Genomic DNA, 17,366 nt, shown 5'->3' on the forward strand with positions numbered 1-17,366 from the left:
CTTGTTTCCACTATATGAAATATGTATTTATGTTATCAATCTTTCTTGCTTTCTCTGCAACACGAAGCACTTCATCTTTCCCTTTATTCTTTTTAATGCTGTTTTATTATATTTATATTAAATACAAATAGGTTTATTAATGTTTGCCTCTAATCTGGACGATCTCCAGAACCGAGATGCCTCTCTTGTGCTTTAAAAGAGAATAACTTCACACTTCTTGTAAATAAATATTTATCTTTGATATTTGATTAAAAGTTATTTAAACGAGATGAAGAAGAGGAAGAGGAAGAGGAGGCGTGCATTGTGCAGCTCAGTGGGCGGAGACACTAACGGAGTCAAAGGTTCAGCTCTCTGAACTCTGTTCCTGTCGCACTTATTATTTAATAAAACCATCGACAGAACGCTTCACTCCTGCGGAGAGCTGATGACTTCCTGCTGTGGACGTCCTGCAGACGCCATTCTTTAAAAACCAGCAGAGAAAACAGAGAACATCTGGACGGAGTTAAGCAGAACATAGATATTCACCTTTTCTTCAACGAGCGGTTCAGCGACTCAGTTCTCTCTGTGAGCTGAAGAAGAAGAAGGAGAAGAAGAAGAAGAAGAAGAAGAAGAAGAAGAAGAAGGAAGAAGAAGAAGAAGAAGAAGAAGAGAAGATAAGGAGAAGGAAAAGAGAAGAGGGGATAAGGAGAAGAAGATAAGAAGAAGCACATAAGAAGAAGATCTAAGTAAGTCAATAAGGCGACTCGTACTCCTTCTCAGAACTTCGCGTTCTCCAATTCCTCCTCGCTCTCTGTCTCCTACCTCCTCCTCTCCCCTCCTCTCCTCCTCTCCGCCTCCTCCTCCTCCTCCTCCTCCTCCTCCCTCCTCCTCCTCCCTCTCGCTTCCTCCTCCTCTCCGTCCTCCTCCTCCTCCTCCTTCCCTCTGCCTCTCCTCCCTCCTCTTCCTCCTCATCCTCCTCTCCTCCTCCTTCTCCTCCTCCTCCTCCTCCTCCTCCTCCTCCCGCTCCTCCCCTCCTCCCCTCTCCTCCTCCCTCCTCTCCTCTCCTCCGCCTCCTCCTCCTCCTCCTCTCCTCCTCTCTCCTCCTCCTCTCCTCCTCCCTCCTCCTTCCTCCTCCTCCCTCCTCCTCTCCCTCCTCCTCCTCCCCTCCTCCTCCTCCCCTTCTCCTCCTCTCCTCCTCCTCCTTCCTCCTGCCTGCCTCCTCCCTCGCTCTTCTTCCTTCTCCTCCTTCTCCATCCTCTTCTCCTCCTCCTCCTCCTCCTCCTCCTCCTCTCCTCCCCTCCTCCTTCTCCTCCTCCTCCTCCTCCTCCTCCTCCCTCCCTGCTCCTCCTCCTCCCTCTCCTCCCTCCTCCGTCTCTCCTCCTCCTTCTCCTGCCTCCTCCTCCTCCTCGATCCCCTCCTCTCCTCCTCATCCTCATCCTCCTCCTCCTTCTCCTTCTGCTCCTCCTTCGCCGCCTCCCTTCTCTCTCCTCCTCCTCCTTCTCCGCCGCCTCCTCCGCCTCCTTCGCCTCCTCCTCCTCAGTTCTCCTCCTCCTCCCCTCCTCCGCCTCCTTCTCCTCCTCCTCCTCATCCTCCTCCTCCTCCCCTCCTTCTCCTTCTCCTCCTCCTCCTCCTCCTCCTCTCTCCCTCCTTCTCCTCCTTCTCCTCCTCCTCTCCCCTCTCCTTCTCCTCCTCCTCCTCCTTCTCCTCCTCCGCCTCCCCTCCTCCTCCTCCTCCTCCTCCTCCTTCAAGGATTTTTGTATTTTAAGTATAATTCTCTAATAACACTTTTGTATTTGTATCATTTTAAATGCAGAATGTTTGAACTTTCTACTTCTGAAGGATCTGAAAACTTCCCCATCACTGCCTGCCACACACACACACACACACACACACACACACACACACACACACACACACACACACACACACACACACACACACACACACACACACACACAGGAAACCCCTGTGTTACAGCTGAACACTCAGTGACATCCAATCAAAAGCTGTAACACACTAAGGAAAAAAACTGCTTTTTCAGAGGCATATGATATTAATGTATTATATTTATGGTGCAGAACACACATGCAGTGTCACACACACACACACACACACACACACACACACACACACACACACACACACACACACACACAGGCATCAAACATCACGATATACTTCCAAATACAGAAGAGCACAAGATAAAAAGCATCTTTCAGGACATTTCCAGTGTCTGTGAGTTCACAACATGCTTTTCAAACACACACACACACACACACACACACACACACACACACACACACACACACACACACACACACATGCAACTTACAAGCTGAGCCTGAACCCCTCGGCTGTGAAGACAACACACAGTTAGTTTGTGTCGGTCAGTAATTTGTATCATTTCATGTAACTTGACGGATCACAGACACTAAACACCATAAAACATATTTGTCCTGAGTACTTTCTATTATCCAGAGAGTATAATGATCTGAAGTTATCAGCTTCTTTAAAATCTTCCCAGTTTACATCATTAGAAAGTGATGACGTCACTTCCTGTCTGAACAAATACAAAACTAGCTTCTGTAACTCGATACAATCACTCTTTCATTTCTTTTATGGGTCTGAAAATGATTTTACTTTCCATATATCTTGTATTATAAACAGAACTTCACCCTCTGCTAACTGCTAGCACCGCTGAGCTAGCTAACGTAGCAGCTCAGCCGAGGTGTCACAAGCCTCTCGGCCACGCTTCCTGCTTTTAGCACCTCAAGGCGAGTGACATCTCGCTCCATTATATTGGAGAGAAGGACGACATCTCCATCTATCTAGCGGCATGAGTAGCGCTACAGGTAAGAGGGGAAATATGCATTTTGCATTTACTTGTTGAGATTTAGCATCAATGAATCACAGAAACTTTTCCCACTTGTTCCACTTTGGAGCTGCAAACTGCAACATGAAGAAGGAAGTCCTCACTTTTACTTTACGAACACAGCGTTAACACTGCGTTCGTAAAGTAAAAGTGAGGAATATAATTAAGTTGATATTCACCTTGTGTGTGGGAGGTTTGGGGCTGAACGGACTGAAGACCTCGTCTCCGTCCACACTGGACGTACTCAGGCTCTTCATCCTCTGTGCTGCCTCCGTCCTCCTCCTCTCCATGTCCTCCTTCATCCGCCGCCTCTCCTCCTGGGAGTCACAAACACTGTTCAACTCTTCTACATCAACTGCATCAGTCTGAGCTGTTAATGCTGCAGACATCTGTTTACACTGGACATGAGTGCACCTTTTTTATAGCTGAAAGAATGTTTGTTTCTTTTGGCCACTAGAGGGCAGATTAGCTCAGCACATGTTACCTTTTTAAAAGCTTGTTTTGGCTAACATGCTAGCAAGTTGTCTATTTATACATCCAACAGACACACATTATCATCCCATTGGAGTTGTGTTTGAGTCCTCCTGCTGAATGTGAATCTAATATTCTCTGAGTTTGGTCTCCACCATCTCCTGAGGGAAGTATCCGTCCCTTTAGCTGCTAAGTGCTCCACTCTCAGGGGCTCAGAAGATCATTCTGTGGAATCATCTTCAATTTTATATCACAATTTGTAATTCTGTTAATTGTCAATACAAAGATATTGATTGGATGCTTTGCATCCTTTCTTTTGGTGAAAGACAAAAGTCTGTTTCTGTTATCGCACCACCAAACCTCCAAACAACAGCTCACAGCTCACGTCGATGTTTTGAGTCTGAACGCCTCGGAGAACATGATGCAGCTGTTGTTATCTTTAAGGTCACTTTCACTAGTTTAGCAGCCAATCAGACGTTACGACTGCAGAGGATCTAAATTCTGTTACATTTCCCTCAAAGCTGTTTTTGTCTGGTGGTATTCTTAACTGAAGTGGTAATAGATGTCTTTTCAGCGACTTCTTCAGACCCACGCGAGTGTAGGACGTCATCTGGCTACTTGTGGAGCTAGTGCTAACAACTCCCATTATAAGAGTTGTCCACACTGTGCAGGACACACTGAAGGTTGTTCCCCACAGTTAACAGTCACAGCTACCGAGCAAAACAGAAGCACAATGGTTGACGCTCTTACTTCATTTTTCAGGCGGTTTGGACCCGGAGGCAGACAGAAATGCATTGTGGGAGCGACTTTACTTTGTGATGACAAGTCAAAGTAAAAACGTGTCTCAAACACTTGAGATATGAAGCCTTTAGAGAAGTCTGGTCACCTCTTCTTTAGACAGTCGTTGCTGATCCTCCTCCTCCTCCCTCTGACGATCCTCCTCCACTCGGACTCGACGCCTCTCCTCCCTCCTCTTCTTCAGCTCCTCCAGCTCCTGCTCGGCCTCCACCTGTCGGTGTCTCAGCTGCTCGAGCTCCTGGCTCTCCTTCTGCTGGCGGCCCTGCCGGATCTTCTCCAGATGCTGCTCCGTCTCCAGGATGGCCTCCGCCTCCCCCGGCGGCCCGGCTCTGCTACAAACACCGAATATCAATTATCAATGATTATTGACCCGAGTGTGTCCATCGTAAATAATATGGCCAGAAATACGTGGACACCCCTAATGATCAAAGTCAAGTCACTTGGTGATTAAAGTGAAACGTTCACTACAGACACAAGTACAACACACACCTGCTGGATCTTCTTGTCTTGTTGTTCTTGTACGTCGTCACTTCCTCTTTGTCTCCATTGGTGCTGCTTTGTTTCGGCTCTTGGTTCAGGAACACTTTGGATGTGTAGGAGATTTTAACGTCTTTTCTTTTCGCCACCTGAACATGAAAAGTTCAACAAACTATTTCAAACTTGACTTGGACTTGTTTTGAATGTCTTGACTTTGAACTTCCTCAAATTTCTTTTAACTTTAGTATTACTTGTCTAGAATAATTTGAAACTCGGACACGTCTTGAACTACTTTAGACTTGATTAGATCCGCCACAAATAACTACACCTGGACTTGTCTTGAAGAAACCTTTAAAGAAATAGGACCTAGTCTTGTCTCGACTGCCATGAGACTTGGCAGGGACTTGATTTGAGACTTGTCTCTTGTTATGAGCTGAGTTGTGACTCAAATGAGTCGAACATGAACGCGACACGTGGCGATGACTTGTCCTGAATAATATAAGTTATATATTATGTAAGTTAATATGAATGTTATTTGTGTTAAATAACTTGAACTTGACTTGGACTCATCTTGATTGACTTGACACTTGACCAGAACTTTTCTGACTTCTTGAATTTGGATTTGGAAATCTGATTTATTAAATAAGACGATTTGACTTGAGATTTGACTTTGACGTGTCTTTTCCTCGTCTCTTAAGAAAGACTTTAGACTTGACTTACACCTGCTGACTACACTTGAACTCTTACCTCTGAATTCGGTCTTTGAACCTCCTCCCTCCTCCTGGTCTTCACCTCCTCTCTCTTCCTCTTGTCCTCCTCCTCCCCTCTCTCTTTCTCCCTCCTCACCCTCTCAGCTCGAATCGCCTCGTCCTCCTCACGCTCCTTCCTCCTTTCCATCTCCACCCAGGTCCTGTCCTCTTCTTCTTCTTCGTGCTGCTGTCTCTGGAGTCGGCTGGAGGAGGTGAACGAGGCTTGGTTGGCCTTTACGGGTGCAGCTTTGTTTTTCATGTTCTCCTCTTCGTCTTCTTCGCCTCCCTTGCTGAGCTCCTGCAGGCGCTGCTGCCTCCGTCTTTCTCGGCGCTGAGTCCAGTCGCTGAAGCCTTCGTCCTCCTCCAGAGACGGAGAGCTGCTCGGCTTCAGGTCGCCGTCGTACCTGAGGACGAGGCGGGAGAGTCAGGACGGATGAAGACAGAAGTTAACTGATGTGAAACAGCTGCAGGTGTTCAAGGTTTCAAACTGTGTTTAATAAAAACAAGCAGTCTTAATAAGAAACCACATATTCTGTAAATTACACATGTCTGCAGGATTCAGTGCAATGTGCATTATGATGAAACACAATCAGACAACACATTCACATAAAACTAAAACACTAAATACAACAAACACCAGAAAAAAGAGAACAAGTGAAAACTGTGTTCTGCAGGAGAGAGTTTGGTGTCATCAACAAAGAAAGACACCGTGTTCATTTAAGAGGAGAAAGATTAAATCATCCAAACACATAATCATCTGATCATCTATCAAAATATGTTTCTTTAAGACATTTATTTTGAAATACTCCACCTGTGTGAAAAATCTTATCAACATGTAATTAGTCCAAAGAAAAGTGTGAAACGCTCCATGTCTGCTCAGTCATGTTGGGACGTGATACAAACAATCTGCATTTATCTCTTGAAAAGCTTCTGGGACCGGGTCGTTAGTTCTGCACTGATGGACTCTAGTTGTTGCAGCCGGTCTGTTCCAGTCTGATCCGGTCTGCAGGGGCAGAGCTCAGGTTCTGTCCGTCAGAAAAGCTTTAAGTGATTTTAATAATGAGCGTCTGCGTCAGTAAACAGAACGGCTGCAGGGAGGCGTCAGTGGAGACGAGGACGCTCTACAAGTTCAAGTACTGTGTTAAGTACAAATATGAGGTACTTGTACTTCCTTGTATTTGTATTTCCTTTTTATGCTACTTTATACTTCTACTCCACTACATTTAAGAGGAAAATATTTTACTTTTTATTGCGCTTCATTTAAACAATAGTTACTTTGCAGATTCTGATTATATAATAATAATAATAATAATAATAATAATAATAATAATAATAATAATAATAATAATAATAATAATAATAATAAACAAATATAGTATGATAATAGCAGCTGGCTGCTAGGAGCAAGTGACCAATAATAATAATAATAATAATAAATTGTATTTATAAAGCGCTTTTAAAAGGTACTCAAAGACGCTTATTCTATATATATATATAATATATATATATATATATATATATTATATATATATATATATATATATTATTGGATTATATATATATATATATATATATATATATATAATATATATATATATATATATTATTGGATTACATATATATATATAATATATATATATATATATATTATAATCCAATAGTATATATATATATATTATTGGATTACATATATATATAATATATATATATATATATATATTATAATCCAATAGTATATATATATATTATTGGATTACATATATATATAATATATATATATATATATATATATATATATATATATATATTATTGGATTACATATATATATAATATATATATATATATATATATATATATATATTATATATAATCCAATAATGTGTATATATATATATATATATATATTATATATAATCCAATAATATATATATATTATATATATTATATATAATTCAATAATATAATATATATTATTCAGAAATGGGCTTTAAAAACAATAACAAATAAATATGAGCTCCACTCACCAGCTGCAACATTAAAGTGATAAACATATTACATATTATATGAATATTACATTAATAATGCACCATTAATTACCATCTAGTAATTTAACATATATTATTCTGAAATGACCTTTCTGCATAACACTTTGGTACTTGAAGTATAGTTTGCTGCTGATAAAACTTGAATACAGGACTTGTGTCCCTGTTAGCTCAGTGAGTGCAGCAGATTCATCACCGTACACGTTTCTCCACCGATCAGCTTCTGTAGTCACAGAGCCGTTAGCAGTGATCAGCCGCCACGGCTGAAACAACCACCGGGACAAACAGGGAATGGAAACTGTCGAGAAGAACATTCGGTAATGAATCTGGAGTTCCTTCTCACTTTTGTTTTGAGTTTATTTATAGCGTTTTACTGGGACGGCCAACAGTGAAACCCTGAAGCTGAGCGATTACTTCTCCAAATTAAACGAACAAATCCAACACAACGACGTTATTTGAAAACATAAAAGACACCACAGAAGTTCCTCTTGGATGCACTGATGGTGGATAAACGCACTGCTGTTCCAATCTGTCACGACCTCGGATACGAGGAAGGATGCACGTCCCTAACGTGCAACATCGTCCCAGTGTGTAAACATCACGCTGCAGGGAGCTTACAGTTGTCTTGTCTTATATATTTGTGTTTCCCAACATCAGTGTAAACATTGCTCTATTTCTAATGCACAGTGTTAATACATGTTCGGCTACAGCTGTTGATTTGCACGATATGACTCTTAGCTAACATGCTTATTGTCTGTAGCTGCAGAGTTCATCCTTCATCTCCATCTGCAATACATGTGAGAGTTAATGGAGTTAATCTTCTGGTCATTCACCACAACGCAGATGCAGATGTTACTTGATGCCCTTTGAAAAATAAAGTTTTGAGTCTTGATTAGGTTCAAGTTGGAGAGATTAGGAGAGATGATGATGTGGGATAAATGAGTCTTTAGGTGACGGTGCTGGACACAAGATGGAGAAACATGAAGACTGAAGCAGCTCTGCACCTGCAGCGTGATCTAAATCCTAGTGTTTAATATTTATTAAGTGTTTGGACACATTCTCCACAAATTAGCACAGCATCTGCAGCTGCCCCCCCCCCCCCCAGTAAAAGTAATGAAAGTGTGTTTTGTGTTCGCAGGAGCTGGCAGAAAGGAATTCCCTCAACATTCCCCAGATGATTAAGACGCCGGCGAAGCCCCCCACTGCATGATGGGAGTCTCTCAGCAGCTAATCAGCCTTAACGAGCTGTGTGTGTGTGTGTGTGTGTGTGTGTGTGTGCGTGTGTGTGCGTGTGTGCGTGTGTGCGCGTGTGTATGTGCGTGTGTGTGTGTGTGCGTGCGTGCGTGTGCGTGCGTGCGTGCGTGCGTGTGTGCGTGTGTGTGTGTGTGTGTGCGTGCGTGTGCGTGCGTGTGTGCGTGTGCGTGTGTGTGCGTGCGTGCGTGCGCGCGCGCGCGCGCGTGCGTGTGTGTGTGTGCGTGCGTGCGTGTGTGTGTGTGCGTGCGTGTGTGCGTGTGTGCGTGTGTGTGTGTGCGTGTGTGTGTGTGTCCTCACCTCCACCTCTCTGTTTGGACTTGTTGTGTTCTCTGGTCAGATGAATGTATAAGTTGAAAACGGATTAAATAAATGTTTGTCAATAAATAATTACAACTCAACCACAAACTGTGATTTCTACATTTCTGTGTACAAATTAAATAAACAAGATAAAACGAGTTGATTAGTGAACTTATGCTAACTGTTCCCCCTGCTTCCAGTCTTTATGCTAAGCTAGGCTAACCTCTGTACTAATGTGTTTCAAGTTGACCAGTTAACAGTAAAGATGCAGGTGATCAGCCCTTCGTGTTCTGGAGCCTCCACAGGGGGCAGCACTGAGCAGATATCACATATATTATATATTATATATATATAAGAAACACTTTTCTTCTAAAAGATGAGTTTTTGTTTAATGACATTATCTTTTTTTTTACAAATCACATGAAAAAACATCAAAGAATGTTTCTACTAACAAATATTTAGTGTTTTAAAGCCGATTTACTTTCTTGCTCCAATAATAATATTAAAAACTCATCTCTGAGCTTCACTGCTGCTCTGACACGTCCCGTCATCACCATGAACACACACTCTGTACTTTATCTAATCTCAATCCCACACACACACACACACACACACCGTCCACTACAGCACCAAATGTGGATTAATCCGCCACAGAAAATAGTCCCCAACAAATGCACAATTTGCTCCTAAGAACGACAGTGAGCAGCGGCTTTAAGAGACTTTCTTCAAACATCAAACTGTATACTCGTGCTGTTAAAGACTTAAAGTCAGTTAGACTAACAGCACTTGACCTCCGACCTCCTTGGAAACTTTCGACAGCATTACGTCATCGCTGCACAGAAAACCTTAAAATTACAGGCGAGCCTGAGACGTGACGGGGGAGAAGGTGTAGGAGGCTGTAATTAAGAGTCTGAGATTAAAAGTCGTCTGAAACGCCACAAGCTTTGACACGGTGCCGGTTTGTAGTAAACATTCTTGTGCGGTTGTGTAATGACAGAGCAGCTGTGTGTCGGCCTCCATCAGAGGCGGTGTGCAGCTTCTCCCGATGGAAACATTTGCTTTATGGAGCCAGACGTGTGTGAAAACCTCCACGAGGCGAGAGAGTTTCGCAGCTGGGAATTCATGACGACAAACTCTTTAAACTCGCAGTTATCGGCAGAAAAAGAACAAACTGTCGCACAGTTAGCAGCTCGAACAGGAAGTGGTTGCACGTGAGGCGAGTGAGTGAATAACGAGCTGCACTTAATCACTTCCTGATGATTACATGAACCAGGAATTCAACATCTTCTGTCGCTTTTGCACTTTTTTTTAATGATGCATCTTCAACTTTGAGGACTTTTACATTTTAAGATATGAAAGCTAAAAGCTATGAAAAAAAAAAGTATTTTTGCTTCTCTACATTTATCTGACAGCGTTATGAGTAGAAATGTATAAATCACGTATATAAAGTACGGTGGAATAATGAGCTCCACTTACCAACGTTGGTATCGATACATCGATATTTTAGATGGATCCGCCCACCACTAATCAGTGAACAATGCAGAGTGTAAGCAGAGAAAGCTGGATGCAGAATGTTCCAGGAGAAATGGACGAACGATTATTTCTCTGTGGAAGTTAAAGGCCAGTGAGTCGAGTTTGTGCCGACGTACTTGCGGTGATGAAAAATAATCTCGAGCGTCATTACTGCACGAGACATGCCGAACTGCACGAGCTGAGAGGACGAGTGTTTGGAGAAAGTTAACGCTCTTCAGAGGAGTTTGGCCCAACAAGCAGCTCTCTGCAGAGCGGAACATACAAACATGGACAGATAGAGAGGTAGACCCCCCCACCAAGAACACACTGTTCCATCACTGCTGTGCAGTTATCACTGCCATGTGCAATACTCACTTTATTTATACCACTTGGTACTTATATTATGTTTTATTATATTTAATTATTGTGTTCTGCCTTTTTACTTCATGTTCTTCTGCTGTGACGAGATAAACTGTCCCCGCTGTGGAACTAATAAAGGATTTATAATAAAACAAAGATTCAGGATGAAAAAGATGCTTTTTTGCATTTAGCATAAAGAAAGGTGAGATGAACGTGTCTTAAAACAACGTGCAGAAGTTATGAGTTCAATAATTAATACGGCCCTCGAAGGATGTTGTAAACAATAAAATGGCCCTTGATAGAAAAAAGGTTCCCCCCCCCTGATAACTTACACGCTCTCCTCTGCCGGCGTCCTGCTCTCCGGTGAAGTCTCCCCGGACAGCGAGCCTCCGGTGCTCCAGCGTGAAGACTCGCGAGCTCTGCTCCGGCGCTCGCGCTCCACCTCCTCCGCGTCCTCCACGCTCCTCTGAGCCGTCAGCCTGCAGGGGGGAGACCGGGCAGTGAGCGACACTGGGGCAGGAACACCGTCACTCATACTTTATACTTCAGTTACTTTCATTTTCCAAACAACATCTTGGAGGTTTTACATTTTATCCGAGAGAAATATCAATGTTGTGGGACTTTATGCTCCACCATAACACACATGTAGATGTATATATATATATATATATATATATATATATATATATATATATATATATATATATACACTCCAAGACTTCCAATAAGGAAAAGTATTAGGGCCAGGCATAAGAGGAACATTATGAAGCATTAGTAGAATAAAGTCAAATTGTTGAGAATAAATTTGACATTTCAAGATTAAACTTTTGAGAATAAATCAAACTACCAGCTTTAGTGCATGTATTGAGAGACATTAAAAATAATAATGATTATCACAAACATGCAAATAACTATTAGTTATAATTAAATGATTCTTTGTTTGACTCCTGCAATGAAGGATTTTCATTATTGATTAACGAGATATAATAATTTACCATAAAGTGAAACCATATTCAGATCACAAGGATACAAAAGTGCAATAATCTCATTTAAACAACATGTTGTTGTTTGTAAAATGACTGAAAGGATCAATAATCAAAATACTACAATATTTACAATCATTTCCCCACAAAATCTAATTTATTGTTTATTTTATATTTCTCTGAGAAGCTGTTTCTCATCTCGACGACTAAACACTTTTCTATCGTGTTGCTTCTCACGGACGACGTCTCGGGAAACATTTGTCACGTTACACACGTCGACTCTTCGTCGCCTCTCGGGCTCCAACAACAAAGAGTCTGCAGAGATCCGTCCGGACATCTGAGAAATGTTTACGTGCAGGATCAACACACGAGCGCTTCACCTCGTGCACAGCGGGACGCACGGCCTTTATTACAAACACTGGTCATCTTTATTTATCCGGAGACTTTGAGCCAAACATGAGCTCTTCGTGTTCTGTGTTTCTGTGCTTCAGAGCGTGTTGATGTTTCTCAATGAGCTCCGTCTGCTGCTCCGCTGTGACCTCTGACCTCTGACCCCCAGCATCTTCACATCAAACCTTTCTCTTTGCACATTTACATCACACACAGATTGATAATCCTGCAGCTCCTCACTGTTTATAAGTTACGTTGCTCTTCTCACTGTGCAGCTGCAACCTGAGTAACATGCACTACTTGTGTTTTATCCTTTCTTAAGGTTTTAATGTTTGACTTATTTGGCTTTATTAATATTTCTTCTTTTCATCTAAGTTTCTTATTTGTGTGAGTAATGTCTCCACCTCACTGAGTCACAATAAAGGATGAATGAATGAAATATATGCTTCATGCTCCTAAACTGTGAACTTCCACATGTCTGTACAGCAAGTACTACAAAATACTTCAAGCCGCTATTTTTATATGTTTTAATGTATTAAATTAAAATGTCTGCAGCTCCTCTTCTTCACGGAACTTTATGGCTTCTCATCTTCACTGCTGTGCTTCCCTCACAGGTGCTAATGGATCCTGCAGAAATCACTTCCTCTTCGTCCTCCTTTTGTCTCTCCTTCCTTCCTGTGGGCCGACGGAGCGACGAGCAGACAGGAAGTGATGAAGGCCCGGAGGTGCAGAGGCCGGTGCACAGCCGGGTGCAGGTCAGAAGCTCTGAGAGGCAGCGGTCAACAAGTCAGGAGGGTCCACTCAGTCAGAGACTTTCAAAATAAAAGCTTCTTCTCAAGTATCCAGAATCTGCTCACAGCTCAGATTTGTTCAGAATCCGGTTCACTAGGTTTTCACATGCAAGGAACTTGTTTTGGTGTTTTGGTGTTTTGGTGCATAACATAAACAAAGAAAGAGAAAATTAAATAAAAACTATTGCAAAAAATCAAGAAACATAAAAAATAGTAGAAAACATTTAGGCCATAAAATATATCCGAGTTAAAATATAAGATTTGTGGAAGTTTGTGCAGAAATGTGCAAAAGGTTTGCACAAAGTAAAAGCTCTCGTTATGCTCATTTTAAAGTGTTATATTGGTCCATTTTAGATACTTCATATACTGTAGATTCATTATAAGATATATATTTATATCTCAGGGCTCTGGCTGCAGGTTTGTCACGACATCCTGCAGACAGTTTGAGCTGAACTCTTACGTCTCATTCTGTAATCAGCGCTGTGGGATTCTGTCAAACATCTGATGCAGATTAAATGATTGAGAGAGGGAGTTTAAAGAACCGGCAGCTTCACTTCCTCCCTCTCTGCGTTTTATCAAAACTAAAATCTCTCTCTCTTGTGTCTTCCAAAATCATCCCTGAGAGTAAATGTGTCTCCAGACATCATGTAGAGGTTGTCTCTGTGTAAACTGACAGCAGAGGCAGGACTGAGCACGCCGCCTCCATCAACGCTGCTCAGATTACAGGCCGACAGCTCGAGCTCTGGATGTCAGGAGGTTCAAACCGGAGCGGAGACGTGCCGGAGAACACAGGGAAGTCCTGAGCATTGATATGAAAGCAGAGCAGAGATGTGGCTCCTGTGGAAAGTTAAAATATGGAGAACAGCCCCACAAGGTGTACTGTACCGAGTACACCTTGTGTGGCTGTTCTCCATGTTTTAACTTAAAGAAGATGAAAACTAAACAGGAGTACAAGGATTTTACATTAAAAAAAAAACCAAAGTCCTCAAATTTCAGAGAATATTTTGTGTTTTTAACTTGAACATTTTCTGAAATGATTAATCAATAAACAAAATAGTTACCAATTCATTTACTGTTTCCCCTGCTTCCAGTCTTTGTGCTAAGCTAAGCTAGCAGTCCCCCCTGCTTCCAGTCTTTGTGCTAAGCTAGGCTAGCAGTGCCCCCTGCTTCCAGTCTTTGTGCTAAGCTAGGCTAGCAGTCCCCCCTGCTTCCAGTCTTTGTGCTAAGTTAGGCTAGCAGTCCCCCCTGCTTCCAGTCTTTGTGCTATGCTAGGCTAGCAGTCCTCCCTGCTTCCAGTCTTTGTGCTAAGCTAGGCTAGCAGTCCTCCCTGCTTCCAGTCTTTGTGCTAAGCTAGGCTAGCAGTCCCCCCTGCTTCCAGTCTTTGTGCTAAGCTAGGATAGCAGTCCTCCCTGCTTCCAGTCTTTGTGCTAAGCTAGGCTAGCAGTTCCCCCCGCTTCCAGTCTTTGTGCTAAGCTAGGTTAGCAGGTTGACGGACATCCACCTTCTTGTCCGACTATGAGAACGTCCTGAATGGTATCTGAAGAGTTGTTTCTTTAAGGAACAACCTCTTCCAGTGTTTTGGAGACGCAGCTGGTTGCTTGCACATTTTGTGGCCACAAAGATTTTAATAATTCATTCAGTTCTGAGATCACCAACCTCAGAAGAAACATGACACACAGACCTGATGAAAGCACCACCTGCCAACACAAACCACACATTGTTCCTCTCTCTCTGTCTGCACTTGTCTTCGTCTTTATTGTCCCGAGACGTTTCCCCGGAACGACATTGAAAGAGGGATTCTCAGTCAGGAGCTGAAAAGGTTAAAAGTATTAGCCGTTCTTTTGTGAGCACACATGCCGTCAGCGGAGGGATGACTCGGATGAATGACACAATAATAACACGGCTGGCTTTCAGCCGGGGGACAGACGAGGACGGTGGGAAGACATTTGTGAGATGAAGTCACTGTCGAGACAAGTCGGGGCAACGTTCTGAATCACTCTCACACAACTACGACAAAAAACAAACGACCAGGAAGTCAGCGGGCGAGTTACTCACAGTGATCATTTCTATATGATCATCACGTGTTTGTTTATTCACACGCCTCCGCGCCGTCACACGTCAGAACGACCAGACGAACACGATCGACTAAAACAATTCAGGGTTTTAAAGAAGTTGACGATAAGATAAAGAAACCTTAATCTGATCGTTCGATGTGAACTTAAAACAAAATGAAAATGCAGCAAAGGGAATCTTTCTGATGAAGTCCAAAAGAAAAACAAACTTTGTATCCGATTGAACGTGAAGCTTAAAGTCTGAAGACGACGAAAACAAGAGAGTTCTGCTTCACGCCAGAGGCAGAAATGTGTGGTATCGCTCCCACATTAGTTACTAATGCACTTAAAGGATAGTTCACTCAAAAACAACATGAATTATATTTAGTACTCGTCTCCCTCAGCTCTTCTATACAAATCTGTCGTTAAGGGAGCGGAACAATAAAAGAAACAAATCCCTGCGTCGCTTCATCCAGGTGTCTTTCTTCACTCGTTGGCTCATAGAAATCCAAACAACTATTAACTATAATAACTATTATCCGCTAAACAAATTGCTAATCAAAGCAATCAAATCAAATAATTTTTTGGAAGTTGTGAATAGATTTTGAGTCCTATAAGAATATCGATTCTTGCAGGAATCCACTTTCTCCCTGTTGCATCGTTTACTGTTGTAGCTGTGCATCATGGATCCTGTGCATCATGGATCCTGTGCATCATGGATCCTGTGCATCATGGATCCTGTGCATCATGGATCCTGTGGATCATGGATCCTGTGCATCATGGATCCTGTGGATCATGGATCCTGTGCATCATGGATCCTGTGCATCATGGATCCTGTGCATCATGGATCCTGTGCATCATGGATCCTGTGGATCATGGATCCTGTGGATCATGGATCCTGTGCATCATGGATCCTGTGCATCATGGATCCTGTGGATCATGGATCCTGTGGATCATGGATCCTGTGCATCATGGATCCTGTGGATCATGGATCCTGTGCATCATGGATCCTGTGGATCATGGATCCTGTGGATCATGGATCCTGTGCATCATGGATCCTGTGCATCATGGATCCTGTGGATCATGGATCCTGTGGATCATGGATCCTGTAAATCATGGATCCTGTGCATCATGGATCCTGTGCATCATGGATCCTGTGCATCATGGATCCTGTGCATCATGGATCCTGTGCATCATGGATCCTGTGCATCATGGATCCTGTGGATCATGGATCCTGTGCATCATGGATCCTGTGGATCATGGATCCTGTGGATCATGGATCCTGTGCATCATGGATCCTGTGCATCATGGATCCTGTGGATCATGGATCCTGTGGATCATGGATCCTGTAAATCATGGATCCTGTGCATCATGGATCCTGTGCATCATGGATCCTGTGCATCATGGATCCTGTGCATCATGGATCCTGTGCATCATGGATCCTGTGCATCATGGATCCTGTGCATCAGTGCGATGCTCTGTGGAGGACTTCAGTTCTGCGTGCACAAATATTTAAATGAAGAATTTCCTCAGAGATGTACAGAGAGTTTCTGCATCACGTCATCATCCTGGGCCTACTCACACAGATATGACTCCTGGAAACAGGAAGCTATCTCTGTTTACTTTCCCCCCGTCCTCTTAATGCAGACAACCTGCGGAGGGCAGGGGGGGGCATCACTCACCAGCTACCTCCACCCCTCCAACCCCCAAAGCATTCCTCAGTCTCTTATCTCCCCCGTATCGTAAACAGCGAGGACACCCACCCATGTGTGTGTGTGTGTGGGGGGGGGGGGGGGGGGGAGGGTTGAGGGTTCAGAGGTCGCAGTTTGTTTTGAAGCAGGTATGCATCCTGGATGATGTCACCCAGAGAGAGCTGATTAAAAACAGCTGAACCTTGACCCGCTGCGAGGAGCGCCACACATTCTGACGACAACATGTTGTGGATACTGAAGAGATGATGATACACAGACATGAGAGAAAAACACATGGCGGGAAGATACAGCTCCTTTAATGAAGTAAAAGTACTGATACCACACAGTGAGAGTACTACAAACTTCAGGAACAGTGCCTTAGTATTATCAGGAAAGTATTAAAGAAAAAGTACTGATTGCACAGTAAATGTCTTATATTATTTCTGATGTTCCTGTTACATTAATGTGTGTGTTACATGTTCCTGTTACATTAATGTGTGTGTTACATGTTCCTGTTGCATTAATGTGTGTGTTACATGTTCCTGTTGCATTAATGTGTGTGTTACATGTTCCTGTTACATTAATGTGTGTGTTACATGTTCCTGTTGCATTAATGTGTGTGTTACATGTTCCTGTTGCATTAATGTG

At 42.8% G+C, this 17,366-nt stretch overlaps 1 protein-coding gene across 1 annotated transcript in view; it reads right to left on the bottom strand.

Moving 5' to 3' along the window:
- The window catches only part of lsp1a (lymphocyte specific protein 1 a), a 36,747-nt gene that overhangs the window by 13,143 nt on the left and 6,238 nt on the right, over positions 1-17,366 (bottom strand). Inside the window, exons 2-7 of the mRNA XM_029433954.1 lie at positions 11,145-11,291; positions 5,345-5,750; positions 4,610-4,746; positions 4,209-4,452; positions 3,031-3,168; positions 526-569 (exon numbers count right to left, since the gene is read on the bottom strand). Of these exons, the coding sequence (XP_029289814.1) occupies positions 526-569; positions 3,031-3,168; positions 4,209-4,452; positions 4,610-4,746; positions 5,345-5,750; positions 11,145-11,291 (1,116 nt within the window). The remainder of the gene's footprint in view (positions 1-525; positions 570-3,030; positions 3,169-4,208; positions 4,453-4,609; positions 4,747-5,344; positions 5,751-11,144; positions 11,292-17,366) is intronic.

The sequence above is a fragment of the Cottoperca gobio genome, chromosome 6 (assembly GCF_900634415.1).
Source record: "Cottoperca gobio chromosome 6, fCotGob3.1, whole genome shotgun sequence".
Lineage (NCBI taxonomy): Eukaryota > Metazoa > Chordata > Actinopteri > Perciformes > Bovichtidae > Cottoperca > Cottoperca gobio.